Genomic DNA, 21,494 nt, shown 5'->3' on the forward strand with positions numbered 1-21,494 from the left:
ACTTTCAGCTATTAAAATATCAGTTCAGTCCAATTTATTTCCAGTTGAAAATTTTACCTCACATCTGTTTGAAATCTCATCTCCTCCCGCCCTCCCTGTTTCAGTGAAGTTTCCATTTAAGTAATTTAGATTGGGAAAGGAATGGGATCAACTGTTCTATTCCCTTTCCTCTCTTTCTTCCTCTCTTTTCTTTCTCCAAAGAATTGGGATCAAAGATGCAAGTATCCCTAACTCAGCAGATACAGGTGTTATCCTCCCTTCTCTGTTGCTCTTTCTTGGTTCAAGACCCATCTATCCCTGATGCCCTCTGAGTGGCTCCCGGCTCAATGCTGAATTTCTCCTGGGACACATGTGTGAGTTCTTGTTATGTTTACTAGAACCTGCTTGGAAAAGTACACATTTATGCAAATAAAAAGTATTATGTTGGCAGCAGGAACACATATAAAAATTCGGGAAGTATAGTATTGTGATTTATGCAAAATCGCATGGGATAACAGTGTTGTTGTACCGCTCATGAAATGGTGTGATGCAGCTTGCTATAGCTGCTGATTAGCGGAGCTGCTTGTGCTACGGCTTAGGGATGTGGGTGAGAAGTTAAGGGAGGCTTCTGTCTTCTCTGAATCTAGGCCATATGTTTAGAGACTTTCTCTTAATTTAAGAGGTGGGGCTGTAATTATTTCTATGTAATTTGTTGTGGTTGGTTCAGTCTAACACAGTGAGGTAGGGAATAGCGTTATACGCTTCAGGTGTACTTGTAACATCAGCATTAAATAGAACTCTTGTGCCAGGGATATCTTTTAGCACAGAAGACTCTGTTACCATTTAGTGGGGTCAGACCTCTATGGGCCCAACACTCACCCAGAAGCCTGGGGAATTTCTCCACCAGACAGCTGAGTAGACTGGCACCAGCTCTTCCACCAATATTGGTTTCAGTTTTTCAAAAGGGAGCAATTTAGAGAAAAACAAACAAACAAAAACACATCAGACATTACATAATAGGTGAAGCAAAGTCCCACAATGTCACATAATGTTTCTCAATGTCAATGTTACTGTGGTGGGTCTTTCATCCCAGCGTCTACCATCTGTTCTATCCTCTACCCCTAAAATGGACCCCTGAAAGTCTGCTGCCCCTAGTGTGTGGCCACTCTACTGACGGCATAGTCTTTGTAAAGCAAAACTGAGCAGCATTTTCTATTGGCCTGCAGCCCTTTCCACAGTTCCAGGAGTGTCTGCAGCTCTTCTGTCTTGAGTAGGGTGCATTCTCCCACTCTCTACTCTACACCTTGCCTCAGAGAGAGCCACGGTGACAACATACCATAACAGGGTGGCTCAAAGCTCACCTCAGCCTAAAGTAACCCCATGAAGCTTACTCCACATAGGAGAGAGTGCCAGAAATGTTGCTTTTCTTTAGACTCTTAACTTCAATCCGAAGCTCCTTTCAACAGCAGAAATTCCATTTCAGTCATCATTGGAGCTCCCCTCATCCATGCACAAAATGTTGTGCAAAGGTGCTAAGGTTCTTACACCGAGTAAATATTGAGGAGGCCTTGAAAATTTTTGTCCTTGCTGGTCACTGCTCAGCTGTCTCTCATCCAAGCCCTTGAAGTCTAGTGAATTTGCTGATTCTATGTGAAATTAGGGGCATAAGAACCTGTGCCAAGGATGATAAATTGGGGCCTAACTCCTCACTTCCCTCCCCATTTCCATCCCCTCCTGAGGGGTTTGCCAAGAAGTGGACTGTGGGTCCCCACCACGTTCCCCTTCACTCCTCTCCTTCCCAGCCGAAGGCAACCTCTTCTCCTTTCCTTACCACTCTCCGCAGCCGGTCAGGGACAGCTATTAAAACCACCTTCATGAATTTAGGTTGGGAGTGGGGGATGAGGTGTGGTGTTGGTAATTAACCTGTGGCTGGCAGAAGTTTTGGTTTGGTTCCTGCAGTGGGTTTTTTTTTTCTTTAAACTGAAATCAGTTACCAGCATTTAAAAATTGAATCGGTTCACGTAAATATCTATAATGCTAGCTTCTTATGGAAATTTGGAAAATCTGCCTATTACTGCATGACAATACCCAGCTGGGGCAGAGAAGGGCTGTCTCTGCTTCTGCTCAGGCCAGGCCCAGCCCACTGCACTAGTTAACAGCACCTGCCTGACATGAGGAGTATCTGACTTTGGAAGGTTCTGCCGTGGTCTTTCACAAAAGGCAAGGAGAGGGGCTGTATGGGGGGATATTACCCCAGAACATAAATATAGGCATAGGTGGGGGGGATATAGAGGATCTGGTTATTTCTGAAGAACCAGAAAAGGAACAAATCACAAAATAATAGCAGAATAAATTATCCCTCCACATTCACAATAAAAATAGCTACCATATTCAGAGATTTCATCACATCCTAGGCCCTTAAAAGAGGCAATGCCATTTAATCCTCACAAAAACCATGTGAGGTGAGGACTACTAACTCTGTTTTACTGATGGGAAAACTGAGGTTCAGAGCAAAGTAATTTTGGCTAAGCCGCAAGGCTGATAGGTTGAGAAACTTGGAATGCAGGTGTGTATGACTCTTTACTATGAGGCTCCATTGTCTCCACTACCATAGATATTAGTGGTCGTTCTTTAAGGGATTAAAGGCACAGAAATTAATGACCAAGTTTAATGAGATCAGACCCTAGATTGGAAGTCACCTTGACACTAAGTGAGTACTAGTTATTAAGTCTATTCCTGCTCCCTCTTCTAGAAGGAGGCAATTTTCTAAGCATGCCTTGAAGGTCAGGGTGGCACCATGCTTTTACAAATAGCAGTTATTCAATAGATATGTTAGTTTTATTAGTCCTTGGAGCTTGCCTTAAATTTTACTAAGTGTGAAAGTGTGAGTATGTGGGGAGGGGACAAAAAGAGGCAAGGGGCTGAGGAAGGGGAACACAGCTCATGATCCCTCCTGTGGTGGCCACAGACGTGTTGATAAGAAATATAGAGACATACTACTAGGAAAGAGGTTTGCGGGAATATAAAATAGCTACAGAAAAAGAAAGGCTTGAAATGAGTCAAAATGCTTTGTTTGGTTCTGGGAAATCCCTAGAAATAGAAAGCTACCTAATATGATAAGCTTTTAGGTTGACAAACATGATTTCAGAATCAAGGATTTAATCAAACTTGTTAGTTTGAATTTGCATGTTTACAGTGTAATGAATCTCACATTATGTAATAGACACAAATTTTATATCTTATTAGCACTTATGTATTTTGAAACAGTATTGATACTTTATAAACTTATAACAAAATTTCCTCTCATGAATTTAAGCTAAAATACAATGATTTATGCAAGAACTGAAGTTATTACTGCTAAATATCACATATGAGAGGAAATTAGATTGTAGAATAACAGATAAGGAGGCTCTAGATGCTGATAGAATTATAATTCCATTTCTAGGTGGGATAAATGAGAAATTTCATGTCATTAGTTTTACAGTTGTAAAAACAAAAAAACCATGCCAACTAAGTTGATGACTTTTCATTAGCTGTGATGAGGTGATTTTAGAAGTAATAGTGTTGTTTTGGGTGGAAAAATCCAGAGAAAGAGAGCCATGTGAAAATTTTACCACGTGAAAAAGTTTCTTAGTTTATGTCGACGATTTGTCAGATTTTTTTCTCACCTGAGATTATTCTCTGGCATTCAGCGATGGTTTACAATCCAGGTTTTCAGCCCTGGTGGATATCCTAAAGCAAAACAATGAGGTATATTGATGGCAGTTCCTAGTTCTTTTACAGCTACTATTTAAGGTCTGAGATTGTTCATATAAAAAGGTAACAATTAAATGGCATTTACTACATTTAAGTTCTGAACTAAGGCATCATCTATGCTACCACTGTATAGCTGAAACTGAGGCTAAAACAGATAGTGACTTGCTTAAGGTAACCCAGCATGCAAATTGGCAGAAGTAGGTCCCAAACTCTGATCTCTTTCCACTGGAGACCCTTAGTCTCATGCTTTGACCTCCCTTTTTCTAGAGTTTAAGGCTAAGTAGTGTTTTACACCACTGATAACCTTATATTTTGCTTGTTGTTGTTCATCTGTTTGCTAATATTCTTTGAGTATTGTCAATGTGGACATATTTATTAGACTGCTCAACAGAGGATATGTTAAATAACAACATTGGTATTGCATAAACAAAATTTTGACAGGGGTAAACTCTATAAAATTACGCGGCCAGTTTCCTCAATGAAGAGTTTCAAGGAAAAAAAAAAAGTGGAGGCGAGTACCTACAGATTAAAAGTGGCAAGAGATAGATCAACCAAATACATTGTGTTTTGGAACTTGTCTGGGTCCTGATTTGAGCAAACCAACTGAAAAAAAATTATGAGACAATCAGGGAAATTTGAACAGTGTATATTTAATTGTATTAAGGAATTATTGTTAACTTTTAAGGTGTAATAATGCAATTGTGGTTAAGTATCTAATATTTTAAGATATTTTAAAAAATCTTTATCTTTTAGAGGTACATATTGAAAGAGATGAATTGATATGACCTTAGGGATTTCCTTCAAATCCCTGCTCCTCTGCAACAGATGAAGATGATTGGTCTTTAGTTGACAATTTCTGAAGCTGCGTTCTGAGTACCTGCTGGTTCATTATATTATTCTACCTACTTTTGAGTCTGTTTGACATTTTCTGCAAGGGAATGTATTGTTCAATGATGAACCCAAAGTAGATCACTACTTTGATATTATTTTGCATAATGCTTTCTATCAGGGAGGGCTCTGAAGGGGCCTGAAAGGATCTTAGAAGTAGTGTGGTCTCCACATCCTCCTTTTCTTTGGGGCATAAAGCGGAGGTTGGGGTTGAGTGGGGGTGAAGGAGTGGAAATTGTTCTCTCTTCCTCCTCCCTCCCACCTATCCCGCCCAAGATCGTTTCAAACTAGGTGCCCTCCGAAAGATTTCTAATGTTTTCTAAAATAAAGGCTGAAGTGTGTGGGGAAGAAGGGGTAGAAAGAGGAAAATGTCGGTTCACAGCTTTTAGATGCCTTCTTTATTCTGGTCTTGACTTTGCTCATTACTTTGTCGTCAGGGGGTAGAAGAACGTATACCTTTAATTCCCCGGCCCACGTGACAATGTTTTTGTTTTAGGGTAAATTTTACTGGACAGGAAATTCTCAGAGAGCTTACGTCACCGCCAACAGTTTACAGCAATTACCGTATTGACGCTACTTGTTTACAAAGCATGGAAACTTGAGCAGCCGCGCGAGGACAATTTTAGTTTATTTTAGAGTTCAAACTTAAATCATTATTTTAATGTGACTTAAATCTTAAGCAGTGTTGACAATGAGGGCCTGAACAGAGCTAGTTTTTTTTGTAATCTCTATTGATATATTTCCCAGGCTGTGTCTAGGGCGTAAAGCAGAGAACAAATCCACTTTCGTTTCTGGAGAACTTCCGGAAGCGTTTACGGCAGTAGTGCGCCTGCGCAGTTGGTCTCCACCAAATTGCCCGCTTTCCTTCGTCCGGCTAGTAGGGGGCGGTGTGAGGTAATGGCTAGTCTTCTCCTCAGGCCTCTGGAACTTTGAGTAAAACGGTAGGAGGCGAAGCGGGCTGAGGGGCGTTCTATCCTCGACTGCCCTGGTCTCTATGACCCTTTGTCCTCCAGCCTCGCCCGGGCTGTAGGCCTGCGGGCCTGGTTGCTAGGTGGAAGCGGGGCGCGGCGGCGGCCGCGGCGGCTACCCGGGCGTTTAAAAAGCTGCTACGCAGGCGGCAAAAGGTCCTCAGGCGGCGGACTCGCGTCTCCCTGGAAACAGGCCGGGCCGGGTGGCCGAGCGGCTTTTGAGTCGGGGCCGGGTTGCGGGTGGACTGGCGGCCCGGGGCCGGGGAGCCGGGCGCGCTGCAGGCGGACCGCAGAGCGGGGTCCGGGTGTCCCGGGCCGCAGGCGGGTGGCGGGAGCCTCGGCGGGAGTCCAGCCGGGGGTCGCGGGCTGCCAGCCACTCAGCCGGGCTCCTTTTCCTCGCAGCAGACTCCGCCTGCGGGCCGCCGACCGCGACCATGGTCTCCAAGTCCGACCAACTGCTCATCGTCGTGTCCATCCTAGAAGGTGAGTGGCCCGGGACTTGGCGTTTGCGACTGCTGCTTCCTGAATTTTAACAGAGTAGTATGGGACCGAGGCTTTATTAACCTGAAAAACTCTGTCATCTTTGCTTGTGCCGTCCCCAGAGACTTCTTCAAAGTTGTACACAGTGAGGTCTATTGGCCAGTTGATTTAAAAATCCCCCAAGGGAGTGTAAGAGCTCTTAGGGATAGGTGATATTTAGCGTGACTAGCCGTAGACCCAGAGAATGTTGGGAAAACGATTTCCATCAGAGGCAGCACGTCGATGACGTATATTATGAGCCGAAAGTGTGCCTGGAAAGCACGTTCTGTTCAGCAATCTCCTGGTAGTACCATTGGTGAGAACTTTACTTTGACTCGAGTACACGTTTCCTGCATTTTCAGAAGTGTTGCGGTGGCTGTTCCCTTTACAGCTCTTGACGGGGGACGTAGAGGACTACAGTTGTCGAGAGGGTCTATTACACATGCCTCGAAGTTTGGTTTGTTGAATGAGTTACATTTGTTTATTTGGAGACTCACTGAGTGTCAGGCACCGCGCTGGGAATGGAAGAGTAAAACAGTTCTGGTTCTAAAAGCTAAGGGAGTAGCATGGAGAACAATAAATAATTCAGATAATTCATCATGATGTGGAAGAGAGAATGACCACCTCTGTCTGGGGAAAAGCTGGGAAAGGTTTCCCAGAGGAAGTGACATTTATTTGGGTCCTACAGGATGATTAGAAATTTGTCAGGCGCAAAGAAAGGAAGGAAGGGCATTCCAGGCAAAGGGAAGAGCCAGTGGCGTGTTTAAGGTATAGAAAAACAAGGCATGTTCTTTGATTGCTTGAATTCAGTGTGGTTGGAGAGCAGGTTGCAGGAAAGTGGAGGGTATAGGAGTTGATAGGTAAATTGAGGATAGGTTTTGAATAACATGACGTGAAGACGTCATCTTGAGTGGTGAGAGGAATGGCTGGGGACCCCTGCCCTGCCGTGGGAGGTATCTTGTGGAGGCCTGGCACCATTTGGGTGGTGAGAGGAAAGAAAACATTACAAAGCCGAATTTTGAGTTTTGGAAGAGAAGACTGACCAGAAGCTTTAGTGTTGGGGCAGATTTAACTGTTAGGTTACTGACTGTTTAAAGACATAGGACTGAAATCCCATTGTAATTTGGTGAACATAAGCTTTTGGACTTGGAACTGTGCCCATGCTATGAGGTAACAAATGTCAAGTGCTCTCTCCCTTCAAGGTTGTAGGGTTCTGTCTCCTTGGGGAGATCAAATTAATGTGCAGGACATATGTTGGGATGTAATATAAATAAAATAAAAATAAATGACACAGGCTGTAAATGCAGGTTTTGGAGGTGGGAGAGGATGATGGCTGAAGTGCCTTGAGTGGTAGGTAAGCTTTAGATAAGCGAGGATAGAAGAAAGTCATTCCGGGAGATTGGACAACCCAGGCCACTGTGGGATTGAGCATGGTGGGTGGAACAGTGAAGAGGTCAGCAAGGTGACCAGACCCAAGGAAGGTGAATATTCAGGAATATTGTGGTAAGAAATAAGCTTGTACAGATAGAGTGAATAGGCCTTGGAGGATCTTGAAAGCCAAGGAATTTAGGTTTAATGTTCTAAAAAATAGGGAGCCAGTGTATATTCCTAAGTAGGAAAGAGTTTTTTTGCAAATGTACTTTACTAGCAGCATGCAGGGAAGAGAACCTGGAGTCAGGAAGGTCAGTTAGGGGTTGCTACAAACATATCTAAAACTGGCCCACGGTCCTCCAAACTGTTCCTCCTCTTGCGTTTGTATTTTCATTCATTGTAACCATGCTGTTGCATCAAGCCGAGACCCTGGGAGTCATCATCTTCCTGCATTCCTTCTCCATCCCCAACTTATAAATGGTCACTGAGTGTTGATTTTATTTTTAAAATAATAGTACGTGCTTCATATAAACTTTTAAATGAATGAGTTTCCATTCTGGGTGTCTTGCTTTGGGGCCGTCATTATCCACCTAATCTACTGTAGTAATCGTCTCAGTAGTCTGTTTCATGAATGTTTTCTTTTCAGAAAACACTTAGTGTCCACCTTACTGTCTGGGGATAACCTTTCTGAAGTGCCAATCTAATTTTCTTAAAATCCTTCGGTGTGCTGAGGGGTAAGGTCTGTACTTAAGAGTGGCGTACATGGCCCTTTATGGTAGACCTGTTGCCTATCTTTTTAGCCTCATCTCCCCTCCTGCCATATGTTCATGTGTTCCCAGTCCTTCAACTATATTGAGCTGCTTGCAATTTCTTGACCACATTTCTAGAAATGCCCTTTATTCAAAATAAAATGATTGGGTTTCTACTATGAGCAAACTTTGGGCTATTTACTGGATTCCAAGGACGAAAATGACAGCGTTTCTGTTCTCAAGGTATTCATTGTCTTTGGGACGAGGCAGGGACCTGTTTGTTCTATTGCTTATCCTCTATTTTCAAGCTTATTGGAGGTTGTAGTTAGGATAGTCTGAAAATACAGGGTTTTTTGACATATATGAAATTCATTTGGGAAACTTAGTGATCTTTCAGAGCAGCTGAAAATGAGGTCCAGCGAGAGGCCTCCAATTAGTGCTAATTGGGAGAGCCATGCCATGTGTGGTAAGACTCTTAATAGGGAGTTTCAAATGAGAACATCAGGTTGAAACTCACAGGTTTGCAATCAAGCTCTTTCTGGCCAGCTTAATTCCTTACTAAGTGGCTTGTAGCAGGGTGAGTAGCAGCAGGGATGTATTTACTTAACAGTGGTTAAAACTCCCCTAACTGAAATCCCGCTCACCGAAATCCCCCTCACCAGACCTGGAAACATGTTGGCTGTAAGACTCTTAGTGCTTCTTTCTTAGTTTTTTAACTTTCTGTTTTCAGTGTTTTAAGTTTGTCTCTTTCCACTAGACCCTCAATTCCTCAAGAACAAGTACTCAGTTTTACTCTTTGCATCCCATTTTGTGGCGTATACCCGACTTTGAATATGCCTTCAACAAACAGTAAAGGAATGAGGTCAGGCAGTACAAATGGACAGTAATGTGTAGATAGAATATTTTAATATTTCTTGATAATATACAACATTGTCCTTGAAAATAACATGAATGAATAAATGTGTTTATTTTCCTTTGGCTAATTTGTAAGGTATTCTTAACTGTGTTAGCAGGAAAGTTAAGATGCAGGTGAATTTGTTTTTGCTAATTTATTTCTCAACTCTCCAGATGATTTAACTGTTCTATATTAAGTACTGGTATCCTAATATCTAAAATTGGTGTAATCACATTTTTAACTCTTTAATTCAAATGTTATTAAGATCATTGCTGCTCACAGTGTGAACCAAGGACAACACCATGGACATCTCCTGGGATCTTGTTAGAAATGCAGACTCTCTGGCCCACCCCAGACCTACTGAACCAGAATCTACATTTTAACAGGGTTCCTGGGTAATTCATTGCACATTAGTGTCAGAGAAGCACTAATTTATTAATTATAGCTTTCAATTTGATAAATGTTTTTTATGAATCATGAATTTGAGTGTGTCTGTGAGTATGTGCTAGTGAGGTAGTTTATGGACTATACAAGTCAACCACTGTTAACATATGTCAGTTTCTAAAACACATGCTAAATGATCGTATTTGATTTTTGTACACTTGTGGTTAACCTGTACAGTCTTTTTTTCTAGGTCGCCATTTCCCCAAACGTCCAAAACATATGCTTGTAGTAGAAGCAAAGTTTGATGGAGAACAGTTGGCTACTGATCCTGTGGACCATACTGACCAGCCAGAATTTGCTACTGAGTTAGCCTGGGAAATTGACAGGAAAGCACTTCATCAGCACAGGTGACTGTTATTTTCAACTTGTTTGGCTCTTTTTCAGTCTGTTATAAATAAATACATATATATCTCTAAGTAGATAATAGTAATATTTGTTGAGTGGTTTTTTAATGTGTCAGGAAATTTGTAAGTACTTTGCAACAGTAATTCATTTAAACATCAGACTAACCCTATGAAGTAGGTATTATTTCCCCCGTATTACAGATGAGAAAACTGAGGCCTAAGAGGTTAAGTAACTTGCCTTAAGTCAGTCAGCTGGACCGTGGTAGAGCCCAGCAGCCAGTTCAACTCCAGAGCTAAGCTTTTAACCACTACACTTAGCTTAGCTTGCTTTTTTCTTTCTTTTTTTTGCTAATGTCTGAGAGAATAAATATTCTAGAAGTGCCATCATGATGCCTACCCACTATTAAATGTGGGTTGGAATTCACTGTTATTTTTTTTGTGTGTGTGGTGCGCGGGCCTCTCACTGTTGTGGCCTCTCCCGTTGCGGAGCACAGGCTCCGGACGCGCAGGCTCAGCGGCCATGGCTCACAGGCCCAGCTGCTCTGCGGCATGTGGGATCCTCCCAGACCGGGGCACGAACCGGCGTCCCCTGCATCGGCAGGCGGACTCTCAACCAGTGCGCCACCGGGGAAGCCCCACTGTAATTTTTATTAATAAATTTATTGTATATTTTACCTGGCTTGCCAAGGAGAGAGAGAGAGAGAGATATATATATATATATATATATATGTAGTAATTATATAAGGTATTCTTTCTAATTTTACACTTGATTTTAGACCTCTAAATACTTTATTGGTATATAAAACATATTTAAAGTTATAGCTTATTATTTCATGAACTATTACGACCAGAGCAGGCAAGAACACTAACACTTTTATTTTAAAAAGAATTGAAAATATGGTTCCTCTGGGGAACATAGAATCTCTTTAATATTTGTTCTTTCTTAGTACTAAATGAAATAAAAGTACCAAGTTTAAAAAATGAAAGCAAGGAGAAATTTAATTTCTTCTATTGTTAGATTAGTCCATGGATTTATTTGAAAGGGTATCAAATTCCTAGAGGATATTAGAATTTTGTATTTCATCTCAGTGACTTCTGTAATATCTGCTCAGACAGAGACTTGATATATTAGTGCCTGCCTTGGTGGTTGTGTATCTAATTGTGTTAGTGCAGAGTGGTACCACTCTGTATTTTGTAGACTGAGAAAATAACACAGATAAATTAAATATAGAAATGATGATCTTGTGCCAAGTGCAGGTTTCATAGTCATTCCATTAGATGACAGTGGTGGCAAAATCCAATCAGCTTACTATATGAGTGAGCCAGTATAGGGGTTCCAGACTCAAAAGAAGCCATGTTATACCAGTGAAGGTCATGCTTATATGACCTTATCATGTAGTAAATTGAATTGTTGTTAACTTAATTTTAATAATTTGTGATATGACATTTGATTCTTAAGTTTATTTCGTTTTTTTAGCAACAAAAAGAGCTATAAGCATATACGCGTGTGTATTTGAAGCTTTGTGTGTGACAGTCTAAGAAAGACAATTTAAAATCAATCTTGAAAATTCATGGTAATTTTTGACTTTAAAAGAGTTTTGTATGTTACAGAAGCTTGAGAAACATTGATCTAGATGTTAGCTTCTTCGATGAGAGACTAAAATTTTTGACATGTTTTGTATATTACTTTAGTTGGTGTATAGATAAGTAGACATAATTAATAATTACGCCAGTTGAAGAGTTTTTCAGAAAATATAGAATAGATATAGGTTATCCAACAAAATTATAATTGTCTTGATAGTAGTAGGCTGCTTTTTCAAAGCTAATAGAAAGTTCAGTATTAAGCAAAAGCGATTTTATTTATCACATAAATTGTTATGTTGCAGGCTACAGCGTACTCCTATCAAACTCCATTGTTTTGCCTTGGATCCTTTATCTTCAGCCAGGGAAACTATAGGTTACATTGTTCTAGACCTAAGAACTGCTCAAGAAACAAAGCAGGTACTGACCTTTTGATGTTTTGTTACTGATTATGTAAACAGTTGGTTATATTCAATAGATAACAGATTGATGGAAAGAACATGGAATATTGGACCTAATAGATAATGGGCTTGAGCCACTATGGTAGTTCTTAGTTCTTATGATGAATTTGATTTAGAAAATCCTGACCTTTTGGTCATTCTTTTGGCCGAGAACCATCTCTCTCAAAGAAACTTCTCTCTGAGTTCAAATCTGTGTTCAAGTTGCTATTACCTTTAACACGTTCAGCTCCTGCACTTCACCTTCAAAGGTGTACCTCTTTTAGAGTTCCTTGCTTCAGTGGATGGTCACCACCCTCCTACCAGTTAGGCGAGCTAGAAGTATAGAAGTCTTCCTTGACACGTCCCTTTCCTGGCCTCCTTGGCCACCCTTTGCAGTTGGTTTTCCCTCCTGATCCATCTGCTATTCTGCATTTTCACACTGCCATCTCAACTTAAGCCACTATCTGTGCTTCTTACCTTGGCTGTCTTAATAGTAGCCTTCTAACTGGTTTCCCTGCTTCCCGCTCCTTGCATTCCTTATGTAGTGGTTAGAGGAAGGGAATTTCTTGAAAGACACTTGTTATGTAAATAGTACTCCCACCACAGGAAGGAAGAACAACTCAGGGTCTTGATTCCTGTGCTTTTTGTTATTGAAAATGCTTCTTATGTCTTTTAAAATATCTTAGAACCTTTTTTGTGTGTTATTGACTTTAGAAATTCTAACTTTCAGTTTTTCCTAATGACTTTTTTCTGGTCCAACTTTCTTAAGAAAATAAAGTAAAAAAAAAATTTCTTTTAATTTAAAGTCCTCAATTGACTTGAATCTTAAATTAGGATTCTGTGAAGAAAAATTTACCTGTTACTAACATTTTTGGTACTGATAGCAATGATAGAGGCATACCTTGTTTTATAGCAGTTCACTTTATTGTGCTTCACAGATACTTTTTTTTTTTTTTTTTTTTTTAACACCAGTTGAAGGTTTGTGGCAACCCTATGTCAAGCAAATCTGTTGGGGCTGTTTTCCAGCAGCATTTGCTCACATTTTGGTAATTCTTGTAATGTTTCAAACATTTTCATTATTATATTTGTTACAGTGATCTGTGATCAGTGATCTCTGATGTTACTATTGTAAAAAGATTATGACTCACTGAAGGCTCAGATGATGGTTAGCATTTTTAGCAATAAAGTACTTTTTAAATAAGGTATGTACATTGTTTTTTTAGGCATGATGCTACTGCACACTTAATAGACTACAGGATAGTGTAAACATAACTTTTGTATGCACCAGGAAACCAAAAAATTTGTGTGACTCACTTTATTGCAATAGTCACTTTATTGTGGTGGTCTGGAACTGAACTTATAATATCTCCAAGGGTATGTTTGTATTTGCAAATGAGCCAGTCAACCTGGCCCAAATTTGGAATTATTCAAAAGAAACTGAACTGCTTTAAAAGAGGACTTGTTTCTCCTCCATCCTTAGGTACTCATCACCTCTCTGCCCCCAAGTTCTGAAAAAGGTTTTCCTTCTTTAAGCTTAGACCCTGATTACTTCTGCAGTTGCTTTGGTTAAAGAGAAGATAAATCCTTTCAGGAGGAGGATATCTGAGCTGAGATCATGCCTCTAAATGCTTTTGGTGTTCCTTTTCCCCTTGTCTAGTCCTTTAGGGCAGTTTGTCATCGTATTGGTGAACAAAGTTAAGGAGAATTTTTTTTTTTTTTGCGGTACGCGGGCCTCTCACTGTTGTGGCCTCTCCCGTTGTGGAGCACAGGCTCCAGACGCTCAGGCTCAGCGGCCATGGCTCACGGGCCCAGCTGCTCCGCGGCCTGTGGGATCTTCCTGGACCGGGGCATGAACCTGTGTCCCCTGCATCGGCAGGTAGACTCTCCACCACTGTGCCACCAGGGAAGCCCCCGAGAAATTTTTTTAAATTATGTTAGTTTTGGGAAAACCAAATATTGTCTTGTTTAATGTCTTCTGTTTGCCAGCAGAAGAAATATTTGAAGTTGGATAGTAGAATATTTGAATTTCAAGATAAATTGATTCTTTATAAATAAACACAAACAGAAGAGCCTAGATTTATTTTTCTGAGTTAATAACAAAAATATATCATAAATCCTGTGAACAGCTAAAAATCTTTTTTTCCAGGCTTATACTTAAGATTAGAAAATATCTGTCATAAGAAATACAGCAACAAACTGAGTTTTTGCCTTTAAAAAAACTTGGTTGTGGATTTTTTAAATACCTGTGCGCTAGTTCACTCTGTTTTACTTACAAACATAATTTGAATATAAAGCTGCAGTTTTTGGTTTTGATCACTATAAGCACCAGTTCCTATGCCTTTATATTACAGTGGTCAGAGTAAGAATGCTGTTTACACGTATTGAAATGGTGCCCCTTCACTAATGATACACGTGGTCTTGGGCCATGAGATTTTGATATCGGTATTAGAATTCTTGAGGTGACCTTGCGGTTTGGGGGAGGAGGTGGCTATTCAGGTAATTTAGGATACCTCATTCTGTGAGAAACCCTTTCTATTTCAGTTTCAGTCAAATACATGGTTCATAACCCAGAACTCTACCATTAGACCTTACTTAAGTATTTTGTTAGTATTTTTATTAACACTAAGCTTTTCGTTTTCTGATTTGATATAAACAGAACAAAGCAGAAATGTGGCAGGCAGAAAACATATAACAGAAAAAGTGAAAAATTAGGGGTTAGGAATGGAAGGTTGATAGTCTTTGTTGTTGTTGTTATAAGGGATGAAGTGAGATTAGGGATATGAGTGAAGATAGAAAGAAATACACGTACTGGGTTTCCTCCTCTTTAATATATTATTACCTGTTGAAGCATAGGAGTAGAAACAAGGAAGGCAATCTAAACTTATACTTAATTTTTTCACGAGGAAATTCAGTTAGTTTCCTAAGCAGGATTAATTTCTTTTGAGGAAAATGTGGGGAAAGAAAATACTTTAAAAGAGGAGAAGGTACTGAGAAACTACAGGAAATATATTTAGAACTTTATAAAACATTTCCCACTACTGTATATTTCCTATTAACAATTAAGGAGTTTTGCTTTTATTTTGTTTTGTTGTTACTCTCTAGGCACCAAAATGGTACCAGTTGCTGAGTAATAAATACACCAAGTTCAAGTCTGAGATACAGATAAGCATTGCTTTGGAAACAGATACAAAGGCACCCGTGGATAGTTTTAAAGCAAAGGGAGCCCCTCCTCGAGATGGAAGAGGTTTGTACATCATCTGTAAGGTTATTCTCTGAGAAGTTACATCTGTGCACTAGAACTTGAGGAAGGGAGGGGAGGAGGTATTATAGGAAGATAAATGCAGGAGTGTAAACTGATCTTACTCTAGAGCAGCAGACAAACGTTGGGACATTGTTACACATGAACGCTTGTTGCTCTTATCTCTTGTTTACAAAAATTAGAAATAGGGAAAGATTGTCTTTTCTTTATTTGATATGTATAACAGAACAAAACAGAATTTTATATTGTTTATAAAAATAGCTATTTAGGAAAATTTTCTTCCTAGGATGAGTGCAGGATAGCCAAAAATGCTTATGCTGGTCTCTGTTAACTCAGCTTTAGTTTAAGAAAACCTTCATTTTTTTTCCCCTTTATTTTTAAATTAATAAACCTTTTTTTTTAGAGCATTTTTAGGTTCACAGCAAAATTGAGTGGGAAGTACTAAGTGTTCCCAGATATCCACATGCACACACAGTCCTCTCCACCACTATCAGCATCTCCCACCAGAGCGGTACATTTGTTGAAATCGATGAACCCACATTGACACATCATTATCACCCAGTATCCATAATTAATATTAGGGTTTGTCCTTGGTATTGTACATTGTATAGGTTTTGACAAATGTGTAAGGACACATATCCATGATTGGCGTATCCTACAGAATAGTTTCACTGCCCTGAAGATCCTCCGTGTTCTGCTTGTTCATCCCTCCCGCCCCTCTGACCCTTGGCAACTACTGATCTTTTTACTATCTCCGTAGTTTTGCTTTTTTCGTAATGTTGTATTGTTGGAATCATGTAGCATGGAGCCTTTTCAGATTGGATTTTTTCACTTAGTAATATGCATTTAAGTTTCTTCTGTGTCTTTTTGTGGCATGATAGGTCATTTCTTTTTAGAGCTGAATAATATTCCATTGTTTGGATGTACCACTGTTTATTTAGACACTCAGCTACTGAAGGATATCTTGGTTGCTTCCAAGTTGGGGCAGTTAGGCATAAAGCTGTTACAGACATCTCTGCAGGCTTTTGAGCAGACGTAAGTTTTCAATTCATTTGGGTAAATACCAAGGAGCGTGATTACTGGATCCTATGGTAAAAGCATGCCTAGTTTTATAAGAAACTGCCAAACTGTAAGAGTATATGGTAAGAATATATTTAATTTTGTAAAAAACCAACAAACTGTCTTCCAAAGTGACTACCATTTTGCATTCCCACCAGCAGTGAATAAGAGTTCTTGTTCCTCCATGTCCTTGTCAGCATTTGGTGTTGTCACTGTTTTTGATTTTGTTCATTCCAATAGATGTGTAGTGGTGTCTCATTGTTTTAATTTGCGATTCTCTAGTAATAAATGATGTTAACATCTTTTCATGTGTTTACTTGCCATCAGTATATCTTCTTAAGTGAGGTGTCTGTTCTGGTCTTTTGCCCATTTTTTAATTGGTTGTGTGTTTTGTTTTGTTGTATTTTAAGAGTTCTTTTTATATTTTGGATAACAGTCCTTTATCAAATATCTCTTTTGCAAATACTTTTTCCAGTCTGTGACTTGTCTTCTCGTTCTTTTGACATTGTTTTTAGTAGAGAAGAAGTTTTTAAATTTTAATGAAATCCACCTCATCAGTTCTTTCATGCATTGTACCTACAGTGTCACATCTAAAAGGTCATTATCATACCCAAGGTCATCCAGGTTTTTCCTGTATTGTCTTTTTGGGATTTAATGAAGTTTTGTGCTCTACACTTCGGTCTATGATCTGGTTTTTTTTTTTTGGTTTTTTTTTTTTTTTGCGGTACATGGGCCTCTCACTGTTGTGGCCTCTCCCGTTGCGGAGCACAGGCTCCGGACGTGCAGGCTCAGCGGCCGTGGCTCACGGGCCCAGCCGCTCTGCGGCATGTGGGATCTTCCCGGACCGGGGCACGAACCCGTGTCCCCTGCATCGGCAGGCAGACTCTCAACCACTGTGCCACCAGGGAAGCCCTACGATCCATTTTGAGTTCATTTTTGTGAAGGTTTTAAGGTCTGTTTCTGTATTCATTTTTTTTTACATGTGGATGTCCAGTTGTTCCAGCACCACTTTTTGAAAGAGTATCTTTGCTCCATTGTATTTCCTTTGCTACTTTGTCAAAGATCAGTTGACTGTATTTATGTTGGTCTATTTCTAGTCTCTCTATTCTATTTCACTGATCTTTGTGTCTGTTTCACCAGTACCACACTGTCTTGATTACTGTAGCTTTATACTAAGTCTTGAGGTTGAGTATTATCAGTCTTCCGACTCTGTTGTTCTTCAATGTTGAGTTGCCTGTTCTGGGTCTTTTGCTTCTCCATGTAAACTTCGGAATCGTTTTGTCCATGTCCACAAAATAATTTTCTGGGATTTTGATTGGGATTGCATTGATTGTATAGATCAAGTTGGGAAGGACTGACATCCTGACAGTATTGAATTGTCCTATTAGCATAGAATATTTGTCCATTTATTTAGTTCTTCTTTGATTTTATTTATCACAGTTTTATAGTTTACCTCATACAGATCTTCTGCATGCTTTGTTAGATTTATTCCTAAGTATTTAATTGTTTTGGGTGCTAATATAAATGGTATTTTATTTTATTTTTTGATGGTACATTTTTAAGAAATTTTATTTTATATTGGAGTATATTTCATTTACAATGTTGTGTTATTTTCAGGTGTAGAGCAAAGTGATTCAGTTATACATATACGTATATCTGTTCTTTTTCGAATTCTTTTCCCATTTAGGTTATTACAGAATATTGAGTAGAGTTCCCTGCGCTATACAGTAGGTCCTTGTTGGTTATCTATTTTAAATATAGTAGTGTGTATATGTCAGTCCCAAACTCCCAATTTATCCCTCCTCCCCACCTTTCCCCTTTGGTAACCATGAGTCTCTAAGTTTGTAAGTCTCTGTTTTGTAAATAAGTTTATTTGTATCATATTTTTTAAATTTCTACATATAAGTGGTATCATATTAGTCTTTCTCTGACTTCACTTAGTATGATAGTCTCCATCCATATTGCTGCAAATGGCATTATTTCATTCTTTTTAATGAGCAATATTCCATTGTATACATGTACCACATCTTTTTTATCCATTCATCTGTGGATGGACATTTAGGTTGCTTCCATGTCCTGGCTATTGTAAATAGTGCTGCAGTGAACATTGGGGTACATGTGTCTTTTCAAGTTAGGGTTTTCTCCAGATATATGCCCAGGAGTGGGATTGCTGGATCATATGGTTGCTCTATTTTCACTCCATTGGTTTGTTTTTGTTTTTATTTCCATTACTCTAGGAGATGGATTGAAAAAGATATTCCTGCGATTTATGTCAAAGAGTGTTTTTCCTATGATTTCCTCCAACAGATTTATAGTATCTGGTCTTACATTTAGGTCTTTACTCCATTTTGAGTTTATTTTTGTGTATGGTGTTAGAGAATGTTCTGATTTCATTCTTTTACATGTAGTTGTCCAGTTTTCCCAGCACCACTTATTGAAGAGGCTGTCTTTTCTCCATTATATATTCTTGCCTCTTTTGTCGAAGATTAATTGACCATAGGTGCGTAGGTTTATTTCTGGGCTTTCTATCCTGTTCCATTGATCTATCTTTCTGTTTTTGTGCCAGTACCATACTGTTTTGATTACTGTAGCTTTGTAGTATAGTCTGAAGTTGGGGAGCCTGATTCCTCCAGCTCTGTTTTTCTTTCTTAGGATTGCTTTGGCTCTTCGGGATCTTTTGTGTCTCCATACAAATTTTAAAATTTTTTGTTGTAGATCTGCAAAAAATGCCATTGGTAATTTGATAGGTATTGCATTAAATCTGTAGATTGCCTTGGGTAGTATAGTCATTTTGACAATATTGATTCTTCCAGTTCAAGAATATGGTATATCTTTCCCTCTGTTTGTGACATCTTTGATTTGTTTCATCAGCGTCTTACAGTTTTCAGAGTACAGATCTTTGTCTTCTTAGGTAGGTTTATTCCTAGGTATTTTATTCTTTTTGATGTGATGGTAAATGGGATTGTTTCCTTAATTTCTCTTTCCAATCTTTCATTGTTAGTGTATAGAAATGCAAGAGATTTCTGTCTATTAATCTTGTATCCTGCAACTTTACCTAATTCATCATTGAGCTCTAGTAGTTTTCTGGTAGCATCTTTAGGATGTTCTATGTATAGTATCATGTCATCTGCAAACAGTGACAGTTTTACTTCTTCTCTTCCAATTTGGATTCCTTTTATTTCTTTTTCTTCTCTGGTTGCCGTGGCTAGGACTTCCAAAACTATGTTCAATAAAAGTGGTGAGACGGAATGCTTTCAGCTGTTCCTGATTGTGAATGGTTAGCTGTGGGTTTGTCATATTTTGTTGACATGTTTGTTGAGGTAAGTTCCTTCTGTGCCCACTTTCTGGAGAGCTTTTAATCATAAATGGGTATTGAATTTTGTGAACAGCTTTTTCTGCATCTCTTGAGATGATCATATGGTTTTTATTCCTTAGTTTGTTAATGTGGTGTATCACACTGATTGATTTGCAGATATTGAAGAATCCTTGCATCCCTGGGGTAAATCCCACTTGATCGTGGTGTATGATTCTTTTAATATATTGTTGGATTTGGTTTGCCAGTTTTTTGTTGAGATTTTTTGCATCTATGTTCATCAGTGATATTGGCCCGTGTTCCTCCATGGGTTTATCATGCCTGGGACTCTGCGCTTCGTGGATTTGAGTGTTTCCCTTCCCATGTTAGGGAAGTTTTCACCTATGATCTCTTCAGATGTTTTCTTGGGCCCTTTCTCTCTCTCTTCTCCTTCTGAGACCCCATGTAATGAGAATGTTGTTGCCTTTACTGTTGTTCCATGGGTCTCTTAGAATGTCCTCATATCTTTCCATTTTTTTTCCTTTATTCTGTTCCACAGCAATATATCCACCATCTGTCTTCTAACTCACTTATCCATTTTTCTGCCTCATTTAGTTTGCTATTGATTCCTTCTAGTGGGTTTTTTGTTTCAGTTCTTGTATCGTTCATCTCTGCTTGTTCTTTAGATCTTCTAGCTCTTTATTAAACATTTCTTGTATCTTTTCAGTCTCTGCCTTCATTCTTTTTTGAGGTCTTGGATCATCTTTACTATCATTACTCTGAATTCTTCTTCATGTATATTGCGTATCTCCACTTCGCTTAGTAGTTCTTCTGGGGTTTTATCTTGTTCCTTCATCTGGGACATACTCCTCTGGCATCTCATTTTGTCTAACTTTCTGTGATTGAGGTTTCTGTTCCACAGACTGCAGGGTTGTAGTTCTTGCTTCTGTTTTCTGCCCACTGGTGGGTGAGGCCCAACTAAGAGGCTTGTGCAGGCTTCCTGGTGGGAGTTTCCTGCCCACTTGTGGGTGGCCTGGGTCTTGACCCTCTGGTGGGTAGGGCTGTGTCAAGGGATTTGTTTAGCGGGAAGCTGTGGGCTCAGAAAGACTCAGCCTGTCTCCTGATGGGTGGGGCTGTGTTCCTGCCCTGTTGGTTGTTTGGCCTCAGGTGTCCCAGCACTGGAGCCTACAGGCTGTTGGGTGGGGCCAGATCTTGGGGAGAATATTGCAGTCTCCAGAACAGCTCACGCCAATGAGTACTCCCCAGAAGTACTGCCACCAATGTCTCTGTCCCTGCAGTGAGCCACAGCTGCCCCCTGCCTTTCCCGGAGACCCTCCAGTACCAGCAGGTAGGTCTGGCCCGGGCTCCTATGAGATCACTGCTTTTTCACCTGGGTCCTGGTGTGCCTGAGACCTTGTGTGCACCCTCCAAGAGTGGAGTTTCTGTTTCCTCCAGTCCTGTGGATTTCCTGCGATCAAACCCCACAGGCCTTCAAAGCCAGTTTGCGCTGGGGGCTCCTCCTTCCCATGCCAGACCTCTAGGCCAGGGAGCCTGACATGGGGCTCAGAACTTTCACTCCTGTGGGAGAACCTCTGTGACATAATTATTTTCCAGTTCGTGGGTCGCCCACCCAGTGGGAATGGGATTTGATTTTACTGAGTTTGCGCCCCTCCTACCCTGTCTTTGTGGCTTCTCTATCTTTGGATGTAGGATATCTTTTTTGGTAGGTTCCAGCATTTTTTTTGTTGATGGTTGTTCGTCAGTTAGCTGTGATTTTGGTGTTTTTTTGGGAAGAGGTGAGCTTACAGCCCCTACTCTGCCATTTTGTCTCCGTGGTGGTTAATTTTCTGCAAATGGTATTTTAAATTTCAAATGCCACTTGTTTATTATTGGTCTGTAGTGAAGCAGTTGACTTTTGCATATTAACCTTGTCTCCTGCAGCCTTGTTAT

The 21,494-nt window shown here is 39.9% G+C and overlaps 1 protein-coding gene across 6 annotated transcripts in view; it reads left to right on the forward strand.

Moving 5' to 3' along the window:
* Positions 1-5,268: 5,268 nt before the first annotated feature.
* Positions 5,269-21,494, forward strand: part of CEP120 (centrosomal protein 120) — an 85,887-nt gene continuing 69,661 nt past the window's right edge. Inside the window, exons 1-5 of one of the 6 annotated variants that reach the window (XM_004267423.3) lie at positions 5,269-5,517; positions 5,994-6,074; positions 9,760-9,916; positions 11,800-11,914; positions 15,037-15,178. In XM_004267423.3, the coding sequence (XP_004267471.1) occupies positions 6,026-6,074; positions 9,760-9,916; positions 11,800-11,914; positions 15,037-15,178 (463 nt within the window). In that variant the 5' untranslated portion in view covers positions 5,269-5,517; positions 5,994-6,025. Of the gene's footprint in view, positions 5,518-5,599; positions 6,075-9,759; positions 9,917-11,799; positions 11,915-15,036; positions 15,179-21,494 lie in introns of those variants that run through there. The other 5 variants (XM_049707171.1, XM_033423721.2, XM_033423722.2 and 2 more) reach the window with 5 other exon arrangements.

The sequence above is a fragment of the Orcinus orca genome, chromosome 3, assembly GCF_937001465.1.
Source record: "Orcinus orca chromosome 3, mOrcOrc1.1, whole genome shotgun sequence".
NCBI lineage: Eukaryota > Metazoa > Chordata > Mammalia > Artiodactyla > Delphinidae > Orcinus > Orcinus orca.